This window comes from Battus philenor, unplaced genomic scaffold (genome assembly GCF_028537555.1).
Source record: "Battus philenor isolate CCGP_79_NKW_IND1 unplaced genomic scaffold, ilBatPhil1.0.hap1 SCAF_11, whole genome shotgun sequence".
Lineage (NCBI taxonomy): Eukaryota > Metazoa > Arthropoda > Insecta > Lepidoptera > Papilionidae > Battus > Battus philenor.
The window spans coordinates 12,878,026-12,902,720 of record NW_027181673.1 but is presented as its reverse complement, the minus strand read 5'-3'; the positions used below and the strand labels follow the sequence as shown (position 1 = coordinate 12,902,720).

At 31.1% G+C, this 24,695-nt stretch overlaps 1 protein-coding gene across 1 annotated transcript in view; it reads left to right on the top strand.

Annotated features, from left to right (window-relative positions):
* Positions 1–1,020: 1,020 nt before the first annotated feature.
* The window catches only part of LOC137930181 (uncharacterized), a 36,315-nt gene continuing 12,640 nt past the window's right edge, over positions 1,021–24,695 (top strand). The window contains exon 1 of the mRNA XM_068773346.1: positions 1,021–1,111. Coding sequence (XP_068629447.1) covers positions 1,083–1,111 — 29 coding nt within the window. The 5' untranslated portion in view covers positions 1,021–1,082. The remainder of the gene's footprint in view (positions 1,112–24,695) is intronic.

Sequence of the window (24,695 nt, the reverse complement as noted above, 5' to 3'; positions counted from 1 at the left end):
TGATCGGTCTTGCACTGACCGCTTCCAGCCACTTCCCGCGACATTGACCATTGTTGTTGGTCCGGATCTAGACATGGGCCAGCTCACTTGTGGTCGCAACTCAAGAACCTTTTGACTCCAATAGTCGTCAGCTGCTGGAGATATATGATCCACCCATTGCAACTTTAGACGTATAATTCTTCGAACTAGCTCTCTGGGATCTAGGATATTCTTTATGAGTCAATAGTATATCTTGTGTGTGTTTTTTTTCGTTTCCCGTGAAGTTAGTAGATAAATAAACGTGTAAAGAAATTATTGAACTAACTAAGTAAGGGTAAATTCATTAAATAATTTGTTAATCGTTAGGTTATCAAGAGCACCTATGCAATATGTTGATAAATGTTTTGTTTATTGACATTTGTTATTTAAATCTGTTAATACGAATCGAATACGGTAAAAAATAACAGTAAAAGTGATCCACATACTTCTAATATATTTTCATAAACTTCTTATGTTTCCTTCTTTTTATTATTTCACCATATTTGTTTTTTTTTTCGAAAACAAGATACAATTATTTAGTAATTAGGCTATTAATTAAGCGATAACTATTCATTTACGAATAAAATATAATTAAAAACGAGTTTTCTTATCGTAGAATGATATCACTTGCCTTACCAATACATATGTTAACATTATTTTGTAATTTTTCCATAATTTACATAGACAAGCTGCTATTTTAACAAATTTTTAACTGTTTAAATTTTAATATTTTTTAATCGTCGTCATCACATATAAATTATTTAAATTGAATGTTATTTAAAAATCGAACGTATAAGTATTGTTTTTTTATGCTGATTGACTGTTGAGTTTCTGGCTAGTATTTTTCAGCTGTATGTAATATTGAAATAGTGTTAATATAAGTGCCTATAAGTGAATTTTTTTTTAATAAAAATATAATAAATATGTACGTTCAAGAAATTTTTAATGATTTTTAACAATTCGAGCAGCTCTATAGATATCTCGACATAGCGTTGGTAAGATTAGAAGCGTAAACCGCCAGTGACCATTGCCTTGCGTCGCGAGTCGGTTGTGCGCGTTCCAAAATGTCGGCCACCGTTGAAACGAGTTTGAAGTAAGTTTAGACAGCGAAAGTTATTTTTTCTTTTCGACGATTTAGCAACACGTTAATCGATTATAACTGCTATTGTGATCTATGAATTGTGCTATTTTTTTTAAACGTTCATAATTACTGTGAAATAATTTGAATAATATTTATTCTGACATGTTATTATGATTAAATACGGAATTTATTTACGTAAAAAAATAACAATAAAACTTTGAAAATAATATTATATATATATATATATATGAATTTAATTTATTAAACATATCGTAACAAATACTTGACACTTTTTTTAGTAAATAGCTTACATGTCAAACGATGTCACAGTGAGAAACTTTCTCCTTCTCAACATCTGCTATTTTATATATTCTATGTTCTAGTAGTGTACTATGGTTTAATATCATCTGAGACAGTGTTGACGCAAAAGTAATGGAAACTCGGGAAAAGTGTTAATTAACTTTCTTTTCTCCATTTTAATGTTGTTTTAATTATATAGGGAACGAATTTATTATCTGTTTAAATAGTGCTTCATGTTAAAGTACAATATTATTATTTTTCTCTCACGTTATTTTTTTAGAGTCTTTAGTTTTAAAATAATAATTTTTAACGCATAATTAAAAGTCTAAAATTTTTTTAAGTTAGATTAACACTTATCTATTCTAGTAGTGCATTATGTATTTATATTAAAATTAGAAACAAAATTTTTACTGTTTAAATTGGACTACTTGTAAAAGTAATCACTAAGAAATCTATTTTATTTATTTGTTTTATTCGAATGCGAAATACCAATAACTTCTGGCAGTACAAAGTCTGCAGGGAGAGATAATAAAAATAAATAATTTTACATGAAGTAACAGGATTACTTCATGTAAAATTTCGAAAACCATTTATAAAAGTGTATGATGCATTACTTGACGGCAGTTTAATGTACCAGAGACATAGTATATATATATATATATATATATATATATATATATATATATATATATATATATATATATATATATTTCTCGGACGTTTTTCTTTATTGCTGAAGGTCACGCGTCCTGGAAATCCTTGGTCGAACTCTACAGGTCTTTATGGCCATATATGTAGTATCCATATATATATATATATATATATATATATATATATATATATATATATATATGTGTGTAGGTGTATATAGGTTACAACTTTTTAGCTCAAAACGGATATGTACAAATGACTATGATATCAGATCACTTGATAAAAACAGACAGGATTTATAAAAAATATGGTAGTTTACTAATGGAATCACATGTACAATTGTAATACTGATTGAATATTATTTTTTTATATTATCCTTTTAAGTGCTGACCTTTATTTACATAAAAAACAGTTAACTCAAACAAAAAAGTAATACACATTCGATCTTATTTCGTAGTCCAGTCACGACACAGCGGTATTCTGTTATCAGATTCTGCAAACCGAGTGTAAAACAAAGATATCCAACTTGTTGTCAGCCATCGTCTTTGTTTCATCGTTTATAATAAGTGTAATAAAACGCATTAATTATACGTATATAACAATAGACTTTTTTTTATATACGTTATTTCTTAGATTACGAAAGGAGGTTTTATTAATTATTGCAATTCAATGAATACTCTAACATTATTCGGATGTACATCTAGTAAATGTCATGTTCATAAAACGATGGAAATAAGACATAAGTGACTTTCGGAAGACAAAGGTCTTTAATCAATGTGTGTTCCGAGTGATGTCGACTGTCATGGGCCTCACACGAAGACTCGAGGTTACCCAGATAGCAATGGAAAGGGTTATTCTCGGAGTTTATTCGGAGGGTTATTCGTAGAGATCATATCAGAAAATAGTATATATGCAGAAGAAGAACTGTTTGTCTGAAGTGGCAGTGGTCAGATCACATCGTACAGACGATGGCTGAAGGTGAAGTGGCGACCACGAATCGGTAGACGATACATGGGCAGGCCCACCACTAGGTAGAGCGATGACATAGTTGAAGTTGTTGGAAGTCGCTGGATGCGACCAGCGCAAAACCGGTCGTCGTGACGATCTTTTGCGGTGGCCGAAAGGAAAAGAAAGCTAAAGAATGAAATAACTGTTTGACTAGGTTTTATTTCCAATATTTCACTGTATGTAATTAACTTCAAAATTTCAATTCATTTTTTAAAAAAATACCTAACCTAATTTAGTATTTCTTGTGAAATTCACCTGTAGTCCGTCAAAATCATTACTTCTGTGATGTTATTCCAAAATAAGTTTAACCAATCAACAGGTAAATAAAGTAAAAAATATACATAAATTGTTATAAAATAATCGTAAATCAGATAGTCTTTATTTATGCCACATTACTTACTTTCGTTTATATCGTTTACTAATTGCAAAAAAAATAATATATTTTACTAATTTAATATAAGTTAATTGAAATTATTGACAATATTAATTAATTTATCTGAATATTTTATTTCGTAGACTTTTATTTTTTATTTTATTATTATTACCGTTATATAATATTATTTACCAGGAACATACTAAACAGTATATTATTTCTTGGCAAAGTTCTTCTCTAACACAAAAACGTATATGTACGTACATACATACACTACACCAATTGTAAAGATCATTGCAGGCATTTATACGTAAAGTACGAAATAGAAATCGAATGATTGCCGTTTAAGACTTGGTATTTCAAGTTTAAATAAGGAACGATTATGTTACCGATATTACAATACTTTGCTCGTAAAGGAATATTCCAACTATTAATGCCTATATTAATGATGTACACACAAAATTAATTAATCTGTGTATCTATTTATTTATCCTGTTATGTTAAAACAAAGAACACAACAAAATGTTCCAACAATTTTATTTTTCAATAATATACACAAAATATTAATAGACTTATAGTTATTATAATAAATCTTTATTTACTTGATTTTTTAATTAGGTTTATTCGTCAGTTTATCTATTTATGTTTTATAAGAGATGCAATAAAAATTATATTTTCTTAATGGCAAACCATTTTGGCTGACAGATCAAAAATAAAATATTGGTAGGAATGTTTTTTTTTTTATTATTTGTTATTTAATGGTATCACAACCAACCAGATGCAAAGATTTATATTGAACTTATACAACATAAATATTATGAATTTTTAAAGGTGTCTTTATAATTTCAAACTTCATTTACGTATATATTTAGGGTTAATATATTAGTATGAGATATTGAAACTACAACGGAATTTATACAGTTACTTCTAAGACTACGAACGCTTTGAGAATTTTTCTTTTAAATAGAAAGTAATTTTAGAAGAAAATGAAGTAAAAATCTTCGATTTGATGTCACGAATAGACTAAATTTATAAAAAGAACTAATATTGCTTTTATTTCACAACAAAGAATACATTGTTATTAAAGGCATTTTCACACAAGTCTTGTTGTCATAACAATAATTTTTTTTACTAAAGACATACAGATAAAATTAAAGCTATTTTTTTAAATTATTGAATTAATTCGTTGTTTACGTCTATCTTTATTTTTTGATTATAATATCATAATCTCTTTTAGTAAGTCCATTGCTAAACATAGGCCTTCTCAAATAGAATGTGTTGAAAGCGTGCTGCATTCAACGTCTTCCGGCGATCTTAGCAGGGTCAGTTCTTCTTGTGGGCAGAAGTCCTGCGTTGCGTTTTAGATCTGTGGTCTCCATTAAGAACTATGTTTCAACAAAAATCGTTCATGTATCTTTATGTAACTAGTTTTTATTCGTCGTTTCAGCCCAAAGACGTCCACTGCCAGGCCTAGTCCTTCTCCAAAGATATCTATGTGGGATACATCGTAATCGCCACGTTTTACAGGCGTGTTGGCGATGGGAGTGGGGTATTATCATACGCTGAGGACTCTGCTGTACATCCTCTGGAAACTTGTTTGTGAGCAGTGGCGATTCTATATAATTAATGCATTAAGTGTGAATTATATATGATTGTGTTCCTTGAATCGAATCGGTAACCTACGATCGCAATACTCACTCCTCAACCGTTGAGCTCAACTAGTTTGTATACTTGATGATAGTCAAGATAGATAGGGTAGATAGGATAGATAGGAGGTATAATAATACTTACCTAGTAACTTTTTAAATTACATTAAGTGTTTATGTAGATTGCCAGATTTTTTTAAATCTTTTTTTTTGTCAAGGCATGCAGTGGTTGCCTGTCATTGTAATTCAAATTTGGTTTTTATTTTTCAAATTACTTTCTATTTGCAAAATGTGTAAATTTTGTAGACAATCGCTGATAAACAAAATAAATTAAATAGGAGATATATATACCTATATTGGTCCCCAAAAAAGGAAGCAATTAAAAAAAACAGGGGACGATATATGACACTAGGCGATTTCTCTTAACGACCTAGTATATTAAACTGTAATATTACAACGGTCCAAGTGTTACACAAGCGTCGCTTGGCTTAGTAACAAGGTCAAGATTAAAACAAAAACATAAGCACTCGTTGTACGAAAACAGAATTGCATTGTCTGCGAATTCGCATTCGAATCAAACGTTCGGCTTCATTTTTAATATAAACACCGATGCAGTGGAGTACTTTGACCGAGTTAATTTTGTCCAATACGAAGGTATAGTAAATGACACAGTGGCGTAGCTATGGTATTTGGGGCCTGTGGCAGATTGGTGCTTGGTGCCTCTCCCCCCCCTCCTAAAGAGTCTAAATAATTTCAAAATTCAGAACAGAATGTAGTTAATACATACTTTTTTTGGTTAAAAATAATAATAAATATATATAAAATAACATTAGATCTTAATAAAAGTTATTTGGAAAATTCAAATAAATATTTACCCTTTTAATATTCTAATAATCCTTACTTCGGTAATAAATACATTACGACAAACTATTACAAGTTATCAGAGACGTTAATAAGTTTGCACAAGAGCTTTACGTCTTTTTAGTATTCTTGTGTTAGATTTACTGCTGTCACACATAGAAATGTCTTGTAGAAGTCGTAGTTACATTCGATCATTTATCTTTACATATCAAATAAAAAAAAATATTTTTAGTTCAATTATGGTTCAAAGTTTTAACTTTTTGAAATAAAAATGATGTAATTGAAAACCATCAAAATATTAACCTTTTTACATTTTGGTACAATTTTTTATTTTTTGCCCATAAAATAGTAAAAAATCCGAAGCTCAATTTTGTTTTTTTCTTTAAAATATGAAAGAAATCAAATTTTTTTTTCTTTAAGAGACATGATCCTCACCCTTTTTGTATAAAACAAAAATGTTTTATTCCATTCCAGAATTTTTTGAACCCTTTATGAACCCATCTTTGTGGTTTATACATTAAGGAATGTCCTTAAATGTTGAACACATATATATCTTCTTGTACATTTCATGAACACAGATATGTGTTTTTGTGATTTAGAGCCCTTTTAAAAAACACTTTGTGTTTTGCGAATGAAAGGCTTAAACACTGTGTATATTATAATTTGTAACCGTTTACTTTTTTTTAATGTTCATGTTATTTAACAACTTTTTTAGCACAAAAATAATAAAATTCGATATTCTTTTTATGTTATTTACTTTAAATTATGGTTTTCATTTTTCTTTTATCATTTCATTATTCGTCATTCAAAAAAAAAATCAAAAAAAATATTTTCAACTTTGGTGCCCCCCCTGTTTGTGGTGCCTGGTGCGGCCGCCCCGCTCGCCACCCCCTAGCTACGCCACTGGTAAATGAGACTATTTTTAAATAACGAATCGAACAAAACATGCTCTCTGCATTACATAAAATTTGAGACAAACTTTAATTATTATTATTATTTAAGTTATTTACTTGTCCAAAACACCTGTGCCTTAAAACGAAGATCTACGACCAATGTCTGGTACCAATGATAACTTACGATACTGAAATGTGGTCTCTTACTTATTGCTTATTGCCACCATCACAGCAGCTCGTCGAGGCATATAATGGCCTTTGGTCAAAATTTCTCTACGAGTTTAAAAGAAAAGTAACCGATATAGCGCAGCGGAAGTTGGATTTGGTAAGCAGGACAAGCATGAGTAACAAATGGCCCCTGGGAACAGAGAGTGCTGGCTATAGTCCGGCAAGCGCAGGGTAGTACGCTTCCAGCCAGTCTTATTGGAAATCAATGGAGGAGGCCATGTTTAGTAGTTAACATACTACGGCTGAATAATAATGATGTATATCTATTTATGTTGTATTATTAAAACGCAGGCGAACCAAGGTCGCTGACATAGCTCGAAGAATCCTCGTCAGAAGTTGTAGTGGGCGTAGCACATTGCTAGTGTAACCGATGTCTGTTGTGCTGGAAGGTTCTCAAGTGGCTGCCTGCTGGTAGACGTGACCAGGATAAGATCTATTGATGGTGAAATGATGACGTAGTCAAGACCGCGGGGAGCGTAAGATCAGTCATCGTCGGCGATTTTTAAGGGATACCATTACCCTGATGCGGACGTCTATCGGCATGATGATGAAGGAACTCAAGCTTTAAATTAGCAAGTCACGTTCTAATTTTCTAATGAAGCAAAGGAAATGACCATTATCTCAATTCGGTTGTCCGTCTATGAATGACAAACACTCGATCGTTTGGTTGCTTTTTTAAAACGTAAGCAAATACAAAAAGGGTCGTCATTTTGTTTTTACTACAGTTCTTTGTAGATGTTTGCACTATAGACAATACTACGAGTATATACAGGATGATTGGTACCTTATTTGTCAGCAAAAACCTTCAGAGCTTTAACACTTTGTTCAATCACTTTGTATAAAGTGATACCTGTGGAGCACTATGTTACATTTTTTTCTATTGCAATGCGACAGTGTACGGTCAGACTTTTTAAAACCTGCAGGGACAGATAATAAACACTAAATAATTTTAATATGACGTAGTTGTAGTAATAACGTAATTTTGAAAACGATTTTTCTTACGATATTATAATTCCGTTATGTATCGTACATTAATTGCCAGCAAAAGAGCAGCGGTAGACGACTGAGACGATCGTGGGTTCGATCCCGGGGACACTGTCTTATATGTAAATAACACTTCATGCATTAATTGTGTAGGATTATCACTGCTCAGCAAAAAGTTTTTCAAAGATGGACAACAGCGTCCTCTGCGTACCGTAATAACACTGCCATTGCCAATGCCAGTCGTGGGAAGTATGGTATATCCGTCTTTAGATTGCTTTGGGCGACGCATATGCCTTCCAGTGGATGTCTAACGACTGAAAAAAGAAAAAGACGAAATGATGTTTACCTTCATCTTACTCTGTTTATTAATTTTTTCTTCAATTTATTCTAAATTGTTTTATATTCATAAAATATTATTTAATAACAACAAATTCATTACGCTACAGAATCCTAATATTATAATTCAAACTGCAAATGTAAGAAATTACAATATCAGACCGGATTTTCTTATCTATACATAGAACTGTCTATTGACTCTGGGAATACATTTCCACACACTAATTGGACATTGTTTTTATGTCATCTCATTCATCAGCCATTCATCAGCTGATAGATGCCCACTGCAAGACGTAGGCTTCCCATAAAGATCGCCACTTACATGGTCTTGCTCTGCTAGCATCCAGTTACATTCCACGACCTTGATTATGTCTGGTTCACCACGAAAGGGGCCTAACTTATTCAGTCTGTAGGGGTTTCTTCGTTGCATTTTTGTTGTGTGTGTTTATGTCAATGTTCGCTGTTGAAGTGTGTATGCACGTGTAATAAATAGTGTGAATATATATTACGTGTTTATTGTTATGACGCAGGATTATTGCGGCATATGTTTTTTAATTATTTTTTTTTATTTATAACATTCCTTTTTTAATATTCTTTTAATTTTTGCCTCTATATTCACGTGGTGTACATGAACACTACTTAGCTCGTTGAAGCCTTGAGCGTGTGTTGTCAATTATCTGCGCCGGAGATATGTATTGTTCGGAATACAATTAGTCCAACATTCATTACAAAACGATGTATTTATGTCTAATCGTAATCGTTCAACTGTGTGACCTATGACGTCACTGATATCTCAATAACGATAAAAATTTGCAGGCTACTCATAATAAGGATTAATATACATATATACACATTTAAAAGGTTAAAGGCCATAATAGAGTGTTATATTTGATAGAATCAGGCGTTATTTCGCGGAAGTCTATCCTAAGTAAGAAAAGGACCAATATTTAGCCACTTCCGCACATGCAGTGGTAGTCGTGCAACAAAGTGCACCGCCCGTCAGACCGCTGATAAATGCGCATGCGGCAAACAATGCGAATTACACAACTATCGTTAAATCACTCAAACGTGTTTCACCCCTCCACGGGGCATCTTCAGGAGTTATGTTACACCGATTAATGCCAAAAGCAGAGTCTCTGTTGGACTTGCACTTGCACGACTACCACTGCATTTGCGGAAGTGGCTAAATATTGGTCCTTTTCTTACTTAGAGTGTTACATTTTTATCCTAATACTAGCTGTTCTAACAGACTTGCCGCCAGAAGTGTGAATCTGTCGAATTAAACTAGAATAATTAATTAATCCAAAATAATTAACAAAAAAATATATTTTTCAGTGTGATCACTTCATTTATAGATTTTATGTGAAAAAGGAAATATTCATTTCGTGATCGATAAATATTGATCGATGCTATTAAACGTCAATATAATTTTTAATATCGTGAACTGTATAACGCGCGATGTTCATGTCGAACTGTCTGAACTTAGTTTCAATAAGTCGTTATATATTTTATCGCAAACTACCACTTTTTTTTTCTTTACTTGATTTTTCAAGTTAAGGCACAGGAAAGAGAAATACAGAATCATTTTTGTGTCGTCGTTTCTACCTATAGATGCCCACTGCAAATATATATACTATAATTGCCACGCTTGGCTGGTGTAAATCCCATCGTAACATTCAGGAGTTTTAACTTGATCTAAATGTGTGGATCTTGCTTTGTTGCCTCATAACATTATTGATATTATAATTAACACATGAATATTTGTTAAATTTCATTTAAAAGAGCGACTATTGAGTTTCTGACCGACTCGTGTCAACAGATCAGCGTTCCGAGCCGATGATTGCTTACTATAACATAAATTACTTAATATAAATATGTAATATAAATATATAAACGAACATAATATAAATATATAAACTATAATCTTTGATCCCTGTTCAGTGATGTTTTTATTTGTTTTTTCATTGTTTGACTATAAATCGTTATATGTTCTCAGTGAGATTGTTATAAGGTAACAATTGTAACTAATTTTATATTTCTAAGCTTCTAAGTTTGTACTTTCTTACTGCATTTTGTTACTGTTTATCTCCAATAAAGTAAATAAATAAACACTACTCATAATTTTAAAATAATCGACGATTCACGCGCTAGTAAATGCCGACTTGAATTAAGATATTATATTTTTTTTTAAATTAGAATTCAATTGTTAAGCATCATAATTACTATCTCGTTCATAATGAAAGACATGAACTTGACTGTCGCGCTTGGCCGGCGAGTACGTCACACGTTATTGTGTGGTTAAACAAAAAAAGAACACGGTTGGAGTTTTATCTCACTTCAACCGCTGCCTTTTTGTTTCATTGTATATGCTCACGTGATGTACTCGTAAAGAATACATTATGATTTATATTAAAATATATATTATATATATATATATATATATATATAATATATATATATATATATATATATATATATATATATAACACAATTAAATTGATTTTCTCCACACTTTTTTCTTCGTAAAAATGTAATGTTGTATACTATTGCTACTATGTTTTAAGAATAAGATTAAAGTAAATAATTTTTTAATGTTCACAACCGTAATTTCTTCACGTAACTATAATAAAAAATAACTATCGTTATCAATATTAGTTATCCTAACGTAGATACATAAGTTTTAAAGAGTCTAAATTTTTATTAAAGACACATTCTACGTATATAGACATGTCACAATTTGTGAGAATCTTTTTAAAGACTATGCGGTAACTGTTTAGGAAACCAATTTGATTTCGTATTTAGATAATTAAAAATAAAACTTCAAATTGTTAACAGGTAACAAAATTTTTTTTTTTAATTTATGGCTATTTTTATATTTGCCGGAATTAGTTTAGGGAGCACTGCGAGTATCAACGTCGTCGTTATTCCAGCCTATACACGCCTACTACAAAGTATAGGCCTTCCGCATAGATATCTATGGAGGGACATTATTACCACGACAGGCGGGTTGGCAATGGCAATGGTATTATGGTATGTAGAGGATGCTATCCTCTGAAAACTTCTTTGTGAGCAGTGGCAATCCTATATAATTAATGCACAATGTGTAAATAAATAACATTCTATCCTGGGAATTGACCACCGACCTTCTATCGCTTATTTTAGTCCTCTATTGCGCTTCTTCTGCTCTGTTTGGCCCCGCTAAAAAATTATTTGAATCGACTAGGTTCCGAAACAATTTAGGTTAAAACTCGTCGTACCGCTTGCGTATGTACATAATGCTTAATTTAGTAAATCCGATACGTAAAGAACTTAACTTTATTCACAGTTCGATAAACTCAGTGAGAAATAATTAAAACAAATAGAAATATATTTTATTGTGTGCTGTAAAAGAAAAAATGAATATTTAATAAATAATTGTCTCAGTCACTTTAGGTTGCGAGAAAGATATGCAACAAACTTACTCGCCGTTATAAATAAATAGTAAAAGAAGTGTTTAGATAAATAAATATGTATTAATTATATTAAATATAAAGGTGATATACAAGGAGGGGTATATAGGTTACACTTTGCAAATCAGGCAACCTACCATGTTTCATACATTTCCGTCAGCTAAATCACGAAAACTTGAATATTATTATATTATATTATATTATATTATATTATATTATATTATATTATATTATATTATATTATATTATATTATATTATATTATATTATATTATATTATATTATATTATATTATATTATATTATATTATATTATATTATATTATATAGTTTTATATTCTTGTAAATTGTAACAACTATAAGCGGACCTAATTAAAAAATTAAAGACGCGAAGAATTCGTCTTAATAGTCGTCATCTTAATAGATAAAGTTGTTGTTGACTGATGAAACTGCGGTCTGATATATTTATATTTAAGTTAATAATAATATATTTCTCGAACAACTAAATGCTTCTTCGAAGTCGTTGTAGTTTTTGCGTACCCGTATACGAAGAGGAAATCATTTATTTTAATTATGTCAGTGCGAATATTTATCTGTGACTGCAAAGATACGTTGTTTATGCTATGTTTAATTCCGAGAAAATGTTCGACGCAGAAAGAAATCGCACTGTTTGACTTAAATTATTTTTTTTTACTAATTCACATTATTCTAAGAGTTAGTCAAATTTGTTTTTCATTATTATACAAGATATTATAGATTCGACCATTTAAATGTAATTTTTTTAGTATGTAGACAGACAATTTATTCCGCAATCCGATTTACAAACCAACACACAGACAAATGTATATGTGTATATATATATATATATATATATAATATATATATATATATATATATATATAACAATTTGTTTTATTTAACTGTGTAATGGTTATAATTTTGTTAACATAAATGTTTAAATCAAAATTTTGTATTAATAAAGATTACTATTTATTTTATGACATATTTAATAAACAGATCAATACGGTGATCTGGATACTGGATGTTATAGCTATTAAAGTTTCAAAGTGTTGAATGTATAGATCATTTGTCAGTAATAAACTTTAAAGCACATATTTCCAATCAACCTATCTGTATAAAGAAAGGGATCACTTTGAAAAGTGTCAAATAAATTTATGTCATCCATTGGAATGCCACAGCCCAACAACAAATGTCAGTATATCTTTTGCAGGGACAGATGTTAATCAGTAATTAATTTTAATATGTAGTAATCTTCATAAGAATGCTCAAGGTAACCCAGAGAACAATTGAGTATGTTATGCTAGTAATTAAAAAAAAAAAAAAGGTCATCAAATTTCTTCGAAGAATAGCTTGTCTGAAATGGCAGTGGGCAGGAAACATCACTCGTGCAACCGATGACAGTTGGGGCAGAAACGTTCTAGTAGACTCTTCACTATCTGTCATCGTTATCGTGGCGATCTCTGAAAAGAAGAATAATCCTAATTTTGAAAATGTATTTTGTACTTTTTGGTTATTTCTTATTTATAGAACAATTAATTTTAGATAGGCAGTAAATGAGCTATACATTCGACCATTTATAGCTTACACATTATAATCAATCAACCAGTATAAAACATATAATGTTTCTATAGTAACAAAATACGAGGAAAAGACGCACGGTTGCACGTCAATGGTTCTTATGAATCATCAATTTTTTATTAATTGTGTTCCATGTTTAAATAAATACTATTATAATGAATCAATAAATCGATTATTTATTAAAATTCGTGTGCGAAAAACAATAAATACACTATTTATATTGTGAAATGCAATGCACACATTAAAATAATTGTAATATTAAAGATAAGGTTCAACTTCGTGTAACACACTGGCTGATAATTCGTTTTTTTTTTTTCGGAAGTTACGTAGAAACTTCGCGCGCTTTTTATTTATGGCCCTTGAAATGTCACTCAACTGACAGATTAAATATAAAGTCAAATCTTTTATAAATTTAATAACATCGCTTCTTTTATTATAGATCTGAATTCGCAATGATATTAAATCCACTCTAACAGTTTTTAATTCGAAAGAAATATTTTAGAAATGTAATTTTAATTGGTTCGAAATAACGACTGTATTAGTTCCTTTTTTAGTTAAATAAAACAAGAAAAAACCTTCATTATAATGACTATATTTAATGCAAAAAGAGCTTAATGTCTACAAGACAATCTACAGTCAACTCAGGTGTTAAAGCAAGTATCACTGTAATATATTGATTTATGTTTGTAAATTCATTCACCATTTTAAATCAAGATTCTAGGCAAACAGATAGCTCATCGTTTCAGTCCAGAGATGCCCACTGCAAGGCATAGGGCTCCCCCAAATATATCTATATATTTATATCCCTCATATACCACAATCGCCGCGCCTAGCAGGCAGATTGACAATCATAGTGTAATATCATATGTATATGCAGAGGCCGCTGCTGCCTATCCTCTGGAAACTTTATTGTAAGCAGTGTAATTAATGCCCTAAGTTTGAATTATATAAGATCTATATTCCTGGAATCTATCTCGCCACCTATGATTGCAAGTGTCGGTCCCCTAGTGTTCTGCTACCATTGCTACATGCTACCATTGCCGCAACAGTCAAAAGTACAATGCTGTTATGTTGTATATGTTTATATATTTAAACAAAAATCTGGTTAGTAGTTAGTAAGTTTGTTGTTTACAATTGTACAGTCAGTATCGAAACCTCCAAAATAAACTTTTATTGGTCTACTACAATGCTCTCTATCACCAGCTTAACGATCAGTTTCCTCGATTCTAATTAGTACATTAGTATACACAACAGATAACATTTCGAGCATGCTTGCATTAAAGCCCTTCAAATGCAATCGCCAAGTAAAGCGTGGGAGAATGGCCTAACCTTTATGTTATAATAAGAAACCTCTTATAATATTCCGCGATATTACAATACGATGTTTTACCTTTAAACGAAATAGTTTTATTAATCTATATGAAAACAATTGTTGTGAAGGAGTTGTATAATTTTTCTTTTATCAGACCAGATGTTACATTTTTAAACAATAATTTCATCATCGATTCAATTTATATAATAAGACTAAAGATTGCTCATTATTGTTTAGAGGTACAGTTAGGTGCCTTGATGATATCTACCTACACATCCTTTAACCAAAACTTAATTTTGAATTTGGTGTTCATTATTTTATTAATTTTACTTTTGAAAGTTATATGTTTTAATCAATATTTATTAACAAAAATCAATAAAAATTTAACAATATCCGCCATCTTATCTCGTGGTATTTATTCAATTATATTTATTTTCTTAAATCCTATTAACGGTTTCTGTGGAAATTATTACATAATACTATATTTCTTAATATAAAAAACTGTATAATGGAATGAAAAAAAAATATATTTATATATATACATATATATATATATACATACACATATATATATATATATATATATATATATATATAAATATATATAGTACTAAATGTAGTACTAGAAAAATAAAAAAATTGCGTTTTTTGCGTAAATGCAATCTAAATTTAAAAAGGTAAAATACAATTCAGAGTAAAAAGAATATTTTTTGTCAAAGCAACCACCACCACCCTTGGGGAAGGTTTATGCCTTGCAGTGGGCGTCTATCAGCTAAATGTAAGAAGAACAACCTTAGGCTGTTATGCAATTGCGTAGTGTATTACAGCCTAAATCTTTTCTCTGAAAGAAAGACCGTTTTCCAGCAGTAGAAAGAAATATTACAAAGCTAAAACAAAATACATTCTTACTGGCCATTATTTTGTTCTGACCCTTTTTTTTCCCATCGTCTCATCTTAAAACCGGCACAAGCAAGCAGTCAAGGCCGTCAGGATCTGCGGGATGGTATAATGTAATATATACATACAACGGATCGAGTTTCGTATGACAATGACTTATAGTATCGTATACCAGGAAAGGGTAGCTTACTGATTCAGAAAAGATTAAAGTCTGTGCTATGTATATATATTTATGTAATTAATATTCTCTTTTTTATCGTCTGCTTGTATTTAAGAATATATATACGTCATCTGGAATATTTTCCTCGTGTCTCTTGAAATTCATAGACCTATAAGGACCTAAAAGATAATCAAACATGTAGTTTTATTTAGACCTTCTTGAAGAAATATTCAATCTCTTATGTGTAGCGTTAGCTAGTATCGATTTAAAATATTAGTAAAACGAAATTTTTAAATTTAGAATGATTTGGCGATGTATAAGCTAAAATGACATGATTAATCATAGTATTCCTTATATTTTATTTCGGCCATCTTGAATTAACTTGATAGCACAGATCCATTATAGTTTTATTAAAATTCCAATTGAATTTTCTTTTAACTGCTTTTAAATTAAACATTGCTAACAGCTTATATACATAATAATATGAAATTAAAAAAGCTTTACGTGTTTATCTATCTATGAACAAATAAAAAATATTTAAATTTAATATAGTGATTGTTTATTTTACCGTAAAATCGATAGTTAAAGTCGTCGAAGTAAATTTGGTTGTTATTAAACTAACGAGATGTAAGCCTATTTGCTACAGGCTTTTATTCTCATCATATAAACAAATAATAAATCTTCCATAAAAAAATAATTCAATCCATTGCTTCAATTTTTTTGGGTAAAACACAATACCGTGTAATCTTTGGAAATACCAACCCTGCACAGATAAAAAATAACATTGTTTAATATTATTGTATTTAACACACACCTGTATATCAAACTTTTTTTATTATAATTTCCGAAACAAAAACTTCAAGGCCTCTTCGAAGTGTTTTTATCATAATTTTTTTGCTGGTCGCAGGTCATAGGCATTTTTATAATATCTCGCATCGTACTAGTAATGTCTATTTCTATGTCCATATTACTCTAATTAAAATATATAGTTTTCATTGAAACTATATATATGTTGGACTTTCATATGACATAGTATTCCGAGGTACTTTAAACATGTTAAATATTTTTGTCTTCTGTATCTTGAGGAAGCTTACGGTATCTTGTGATTCTATTTTATTCTCGTCATCATATCAGCTGATAGAAGCCCACTGCAAGGCATAGACCAACCCAAAAATCTCCAGGATGACCGCTCTTTTGCAGCCCTAGGGGCGCTTGACCACGCTGCGTCTACCGACACGTGATCTTTACTCCTGAATTTTGATCCCAACAGTCATCGTCTGCACGAGCGAAGTGCTTCATCCGCTGCCATTTTAGACGAGCAATTCTTCGAGCTATCGATCGTCTCGTAAAGATGTTGTTACTATGTATGTTTTTTATGCTTATTTAAATCATATTCGTAGTAGGTATAGCTTCAAACGTCCATGATAGGCCCCAATCTTCACACGCTGATCCAAAAAGTCTTAGAGGAAAACTATATATCAGGATACGACAAGTAACTATTAAATATTGTTTACTATCTGTCCCGACAGTTCAAAGTCAGTTAGTACAGAGAGTAAAAAATAATTCATTTTAATACATAGTAATTCGAATTTTGAAAATGTTTTTTCTTACTACTATATTAATATTCATTTATTTATTATTTCTAAAACTATTTGATTTTTGAAAAATATGTATCATACATTAATTCACAGTAAATGAGTTATAATACATTTTTAACGCTTTTACACATTTAACCAGTTGCCGTGTATACTTATCTCATTGGTCTGTTACAAAGACAAAGAATACGTTCAAATTAGCACCATTTAATAACAAATTTAATTATATAGGATAGCACACATTGCTTTTCTTTTTTATCGTTCTTTACAAAAGGATAAGGTGAAACGCTTTCGCTCATGAATGACGCCAGCGACTAGAGATTGGCCCAATTAACAAGTGGCACACAATACGAGGGTCATGGGAAAGTGGACGCGACGAGCAGAATACGTAAGGAGGCCTGTTTTTATTACCAACGGATTGTTTTCCATCATTACAACTGCTTGTTTGCGCTCCACGGTCGATTTGTAACGGAAACAATTGATTTCGAAACAATAATATTTCCTTTAGCGAACGAAATGTTAGGAAGCCGGCAGCTGAACTGTTTACTCCGGTCGCTTCCTATTTGAGTTTGAACGAGACCGTTCCCAGCGCGTTCGATGACAATCGCAATACACAAAGTGTGATTTTTTTTTACTGGGAAACAATTTTATTTTCCTCTTTTTATATTTTATCTTCCTTTAATCTGCTTCCTTCCTATATGTTCTATAACAATGAAGAATGTGTTAATTATTTAGCAGATATCTGCGTTGAATTCCGAAAAAAAAACATTGTGTGCTATTTTTAACGTACTTTTGGTCAAAGAGCTATATAGCATGCGAAATTAAAAAGCTAATTACATGTAATAAACTGTAATAATCAGTACTAACCATCAGATGAACGTTCAATAATTTCTAGTTAATAAAATATTACTTTACATTTTAATTTTTCTAAAATGTTAGTTTAATCATTATTTTCGTTTATCTTTTAATAGCAATTAGCACTTAAATTTGTAATTAATTAAAGACTGCTAATTATATAAAGCAGTGATAGCCCAGCTGTAGTGAACTAAGACATGCGGTCGTAGGTCGAGGGTTCGATTCCCGGGATACAATCTTAAACAGTTCACTATTTAAGATACAATCTTAAATAGTTCACTAATATATATATATATATATATATATATATATATATATATATATATATATATATAAATATGTATATATAGTCGCGGAAATTTATTGTTTTTGCCGTTTTATGCATGTCGCAATTTCAGTTGTATGGAATACCGAATAAATTTCAGTTAATCGTGATATTAGCACATCGTAGCCAGCCAACTAATTGCATGTGCCCCAATATTGGACGCGAACGAATGTAGGAAAGCACAATGTAACAATTCACTTATTTGCATATACCTTTACGTAACTAAAATAACTTGTTACAAGTGTTAAAATTGTACGCAATGTAAATGAAATACAAAAAAAATTAATTACTTATAGAACTTATGCTTGAAAAAGGGTGAAGGAAAAGCTTTTCACCTATTTACTTAGTTTTGCCATAAATAATATTACAAAGAAAAAATTATTTTGCGTTATAAATAGCAGCACGCACCCTTTCTTTTAGAAAAATCTTCACTATCAATCGTATGGATTGTTATAGGGACTCCAAATTATCATCATGTTTATTTAGAGTAAACCATGAATCATGGATATGTTGACTATACGTACAACGTGGACTTTCGAAACATATGCCACAAACACTCAATGATTGCTGAAATTTTTACAAACAAAACAAATTAAAAAAAAAATTAACGTGATCATAAAAAATAGTGATCTTTATATGATTATATTTTTACATATCTAGATTACATTTAAATGTCAGCACTAATAAATTTTTCGTTTAAAAAATTCTGAGATCGATATATTTTAACAGCGAAATATGAAAAGTCTTGTGTTCATAAATTTGTTCTAGAGCAGTATTTCCCAACGTGAAGCCCCGCTGGGGGGCAATTTGATTGTGTGCCATTCGAAAGTGGACTCTGAATATGAAAATATATGTTACATAGAAGGGAATGGAACATAAGAGGTTTAGGATACGTACTGTACTTGAGTGTTAAAAATCATTAAGCAAGTGAGACGGATGACTAGCTATACTTACTCGTAGTCAAGTAGGTATTCCCAAAAAAAGGTTCCTTTCAATTAAAACACCCGATGGCTACTTCATCATCAAAACATCCAATGTTGGATATCCAGTAGCACCAATTTAAAGCAACCAGCTTTTAACATTCTCTGACAATAGTTTCTTATAAAAAATAACTTTCACATTTTATTCACTAATAACTAATCATATGTATTAATGAATGTTATCGTATACCTATCTTATAGTAGCTTTGTACATAACTAAGACTTAATTATGTACAAAGACGTTACTATATCAATAAGTGCTTTTTATGAAACTAGCTGTGCCCGCGATGAATTTAACAAAAAAATTTAGTTTACTTAGTTTTTGTTAAAGAATTTTTTTAAAAATAAGACTAAGTTACTCCTTATTATATAAGCTACCTGTCAATATAAATCCCGTCAAAATTGATACAACCATTTCAGAGATTAGCCCAAACAGATAGACAGACAAAAATGAAAAAAAAAATGTTAATTTCGTATATGTACTATATATATATTTAAATGCATATACTAAAAAGCAGTAATTTTAATAAGACTAACAGACATACCAATATTATTTATTTCTATAGATAATTATTGTATGTCCCTCTTTCAGAGGATTAATTACTTCGACAACAATTTTATTTCTCGTACTTGCAAATTGCACACGCCTTCTGACATAGATTTTCTTTCAACCTTTAGTCTATATAAAGGCGGGTAATAGTAATAGTATGAAAGTCACGAAATACTTTCACGGTGGTAGAAAAATAGCGTTGTTTTGTTTAAAAGTGTTTTAACATAAGTTTAATTTATTTATGGTATTGTCGTTCATGGTGTTCCTTCATGATTATCATCATCCTTACAGCTGTATGACGTATGCTGGTGGATATAGCATAAAGCGTCTTTACTCGACCTGTGGGTGTACGCCATTGTCCATGTTGGTCTCTGGTCTCCGCTCCAAAACCTTAAAGCGCCAGCGACCATAATATCTCCGCACTTTTTGGTCTCCCCACTGCTACTTCAACTCATGAAAGCGCTTGTCTGTCACCTTCGGTTGTCAACAAACCCCCTGAATCCTGATTTGATATCGCAGAGAATTCTCATAGCATAGCACGCATAGGTCCTTCCTCCCTTCTTAAGACTCGTATATTTATTATATTTAATTTTAGACACTTAATTGTGATATCTATTGCATGCTTGTGTACGTAAACAAATGTATAATATAAACAAATATATAAACTTTTTTGCCGTGTTATCTTTTACTGGCATGACTGATAAAAAACAAATTGTGCATAATTTGTAATGTTTATCTCTTTTGTTACGACCGCTATTTAAACAGATTCATGTTAATGAAGCGGCATAAGTAAACATTCTAATGAGGATAAGCAAATTTTGTATACATGTTTCATACATAAAAGTCATTTAGGTCGATTAGATAAAACGCCTGGAAAACTTCTAGGCCGTAAACAAACGAAGCGGATATAAAAATTATAATAAAGAGATGATTCAACTATGTGAATTTACGACATCATTTCACGTAGATACGGCATTGTTATCGGATTTGCTATAAAACATGTGTAAAAAATTAAATAATAAATGTTGCGTTACTAAATAACGAAAATTCAAATAAAAAATCTAGTATGAACGAATCCGTATCTCTTTTAGTCAAGCCTATACTCGAGAACGGCTAATGATTTCATTGATATGTTTCTAGATGTTTCGTAATATGTTACAGAAGGTTTTCATAGAATAAAAATATGATGTCCAGTACGTTTTAAATTTACATTCTAAAACATTTATTCAGGTATTTTAAAAAGAGTTTAGATAATATAGTCTTTACAATACACAGATATAAAAATAGATTGTTAAACAATTAAAAATAAAATGATATTCGTTACTTAGAAATCTTAGAATATTTACACAAAGGTGTGTCTGTACGAATGTAATGTCTTGTATCTCAAATTACTAACTAAGCGTTAACTGAAATGTTTCTTCACATCCATAATAACTTGAGACGCATCATGTCAACGACACTGTTTTGCTCTCGGAAATTGAAACGACTGTATCGTTTCATCTCTCTCTATCTTCAGGTGATATTTCAAAGATTGCGGCAGTTACGGCATAGTTCCCCGCGCAGCGTACCGTGAGATATGTGTTTGTGATTGCCACACTCTAACGGCCAACGGTGTGAGTGATAAGAGAATGACAGATTACCGAAGTTCTTCTTTTCTAGTATCATCATTCTTTCGTTCATCTTCTCTTCTTATCTTGAGGAGATTATTCTTTTAAATTGTATGTAGGTGCTGCCCACTTAGATCTAGGCGATACAGGCCATTCACAGACCAATGCAAACATTACCGGTAATTTAAACCGATCATGTTTTCTACGTAATAAATAAATTAAAGTAAATATATGTCATGTGAAATATTACATATCGTGATTGGTTAAAAGCTTTATAGGGGATGAATGTACAGCTTATTTGCTGTATACCACACCTAATCCTAAAATCAATGGTTTCAGAAATAATAAATAACGTAATGTTAATATAGAAAAAACAATCGTTTTCAAAATTAGAATTATTATATTTTAATATTATTTATTGCTTACTATTTGTTCTTGCAGACTTCATTCCACTAAAAATTATTGGTCTATAGCAGAGGTCCCCAAACTTTTTTGTGTCGTAAACCATTTGCATTGTTTTTTCCGTGTTAGGTAGACCCCCTACTTACCTGATATTGATTTCCTGTAAATTTCTAACTGTAGTGAAGTTCAGTGTTAAAAATTTAAAGTTAAAACTGTTAACTTATACATTTTTTAATTGAATTTAAATTAAAACTACACAAAATACTACTTCTAGGTACTTTTATAAATAACGTAAATGTTTTGATATTAAAAGATAGTATGATGTAAGTAAATAGGTACTATCAGTGTATATGTTGAGATCTACTAACGTGGACCCCCATTTTCGTTTCATGGACTCCCAAATTTTATTTCGCTGACGTAGACCCCTTGCAGATTGTCATAGACATAGGGGTCGATATAGACTACTTTGGGAAGCACTGGTCTATAGCATTATAAGAAAATAAAAATATGAATAGAAATACGTGTAAATAAAATCCATTTTTAATGTAAAGCGCTAATCGCCTATAACTTGTACATCATGAAGAGACTGCAACCGATCATTTAGTACAAAGTTTTGATTACCTCCGTCGTACACGTTGCAAAATACGAATTAACAATCGCGTGTATTGTGGTTAGAAGTTTAACCTCTATAGTTAATCTGACATCACGCGCGTCTTTGTGAAGCCAACGATTGCGCTATACGCAGACAGCGGCTTGATTCACACGAACCCACTTGACAAGTGAAATTAGAAAAGAGGAGAATTGTAGAAGAACCAAGGTTACCGAAGCAGCTCGATGAATTTTCTCGTCTGAAGAGCTGAAAGGCACACGAGCCGAGTAGAAGCGGCGTGAGTAGGCTTTCCACCATGAGCACCTATCAGCTAACAAGCTGATGATTATGAATCGAAACTAAATAAAGCATTTAATACAAGAACAGAACGCACATAAGAATAATCTGGACACCGTGCAAAGAAAGCTTAGTAAATAGCTTTAGATTCCGAATTTATAGCAACATCAAAGCAAAAACGAAAGCATATATATGAATAGAGTCCAAATGGACATGCGAATGATTGATTACATCTAAGAAGAAGAATATAAGAGTAACTAGTAATACCATTTCTTAATTGGTCACTGTAAAAACGAGATAAGAAAGACCTGAAAGAAGAATGTAGAATAAAGCATTATTTTATTTATTTTATTTTATTATACAGACCTTTAAATAAAATAACGGAATACAATGGAATGAATGAGAAGCTGAGGATGTCACAAAATTGGTAAAGCCGCAAATAAATAAATTAAGACTAAAGTGGTAAAAAAGAAGGCCATGTGATAAAATAAGAGTGAAAACTTTATTGAAATAGGAGCACAGAAGATTGATAGGGACATGAGAGGTCGCGTCAAAGAACAACATGAAACGCTGTTTACTTCTTTGGCGTTGCATCATTCGGGAAATCACTGAACTTATGGTATGAGGGTAAGATAAAGAAAGAAGAGAAAAGAACAGAGAGAATAAAAAAAACAGAAGAAGCGTAAAAATATGAAATAGACGAACCTCACGAAGGCCTCGAAAGATTTTTATAAACAAATTTAATTGAAACAAGAACACAGAAGGTTGATAGGTACACGAGAGATCATGTCGAAGAACAAAATGCAACGCTGTTTACTTCTCAATGGCGCTGCATTATTCAGAAAATCACTGAACTTATGGCATCAGGGAAGGATAACGGAGAGAGAACAACAAAGAGAATAAAAATATAGATGATAAAATTTGAGAGGGGTGAACCTCATGAAGGATGCAAAAGATTTTTTATAAACGAGATAAGACTAGGTCAGAGGAAAAAGGCAGATTCGATTGTGTAATTGAAATAGTTCTTTATTTTGTAAAACTGAAAGATTCAATTACTGATACCAAGATATTGCAACTTCATACCCATAGCCTCCAGATTCTTAATTTTTGTTCTTTTCAGACGATGTACACCCACTGCAAGGTATAGGTCTCTTCTAAAAATCGCCACGATGACCGATCCTCCCCTGACCACATCCAGTAATTTTCCGCGACATTATGTCGTCGGTCCACTTAGTGGTAAGCCTACCCACGCTGAGTCAACCGGCTTGCGATTGCCACTTGAGAATTTTTCGACTAACAAATAAAAACTTAGTCACTAAAAAGTAACTCTTAAATTTTTTTTTTATCCGTCTTAAACAATAAAATTTCCCTTGTTCACCAGTTTCATTATCACAATCACCGGGAATTTCTGTTATAATCTACGCATATAATTAAAATAATAACGAGCACGGATAGTAATGAACGTATAATTTCCCCGCGAACTGAACTGTAAATGTTTGTTTATTCTATTTAAACACAACATCTGTATTTGATTGGTGATAACACCAATTAATGTGAAAACCGCCTTATCCCAATGTAAACTTGCAACGAGAAGCAGAAACTGCGATCCGCTGATAAGTATATTTGTAATTTAAGACGCGATTATTGTACTTATTTACACAACCACTTTAAATTCGTAAGTGAGGAAAATTTAAAAAAACT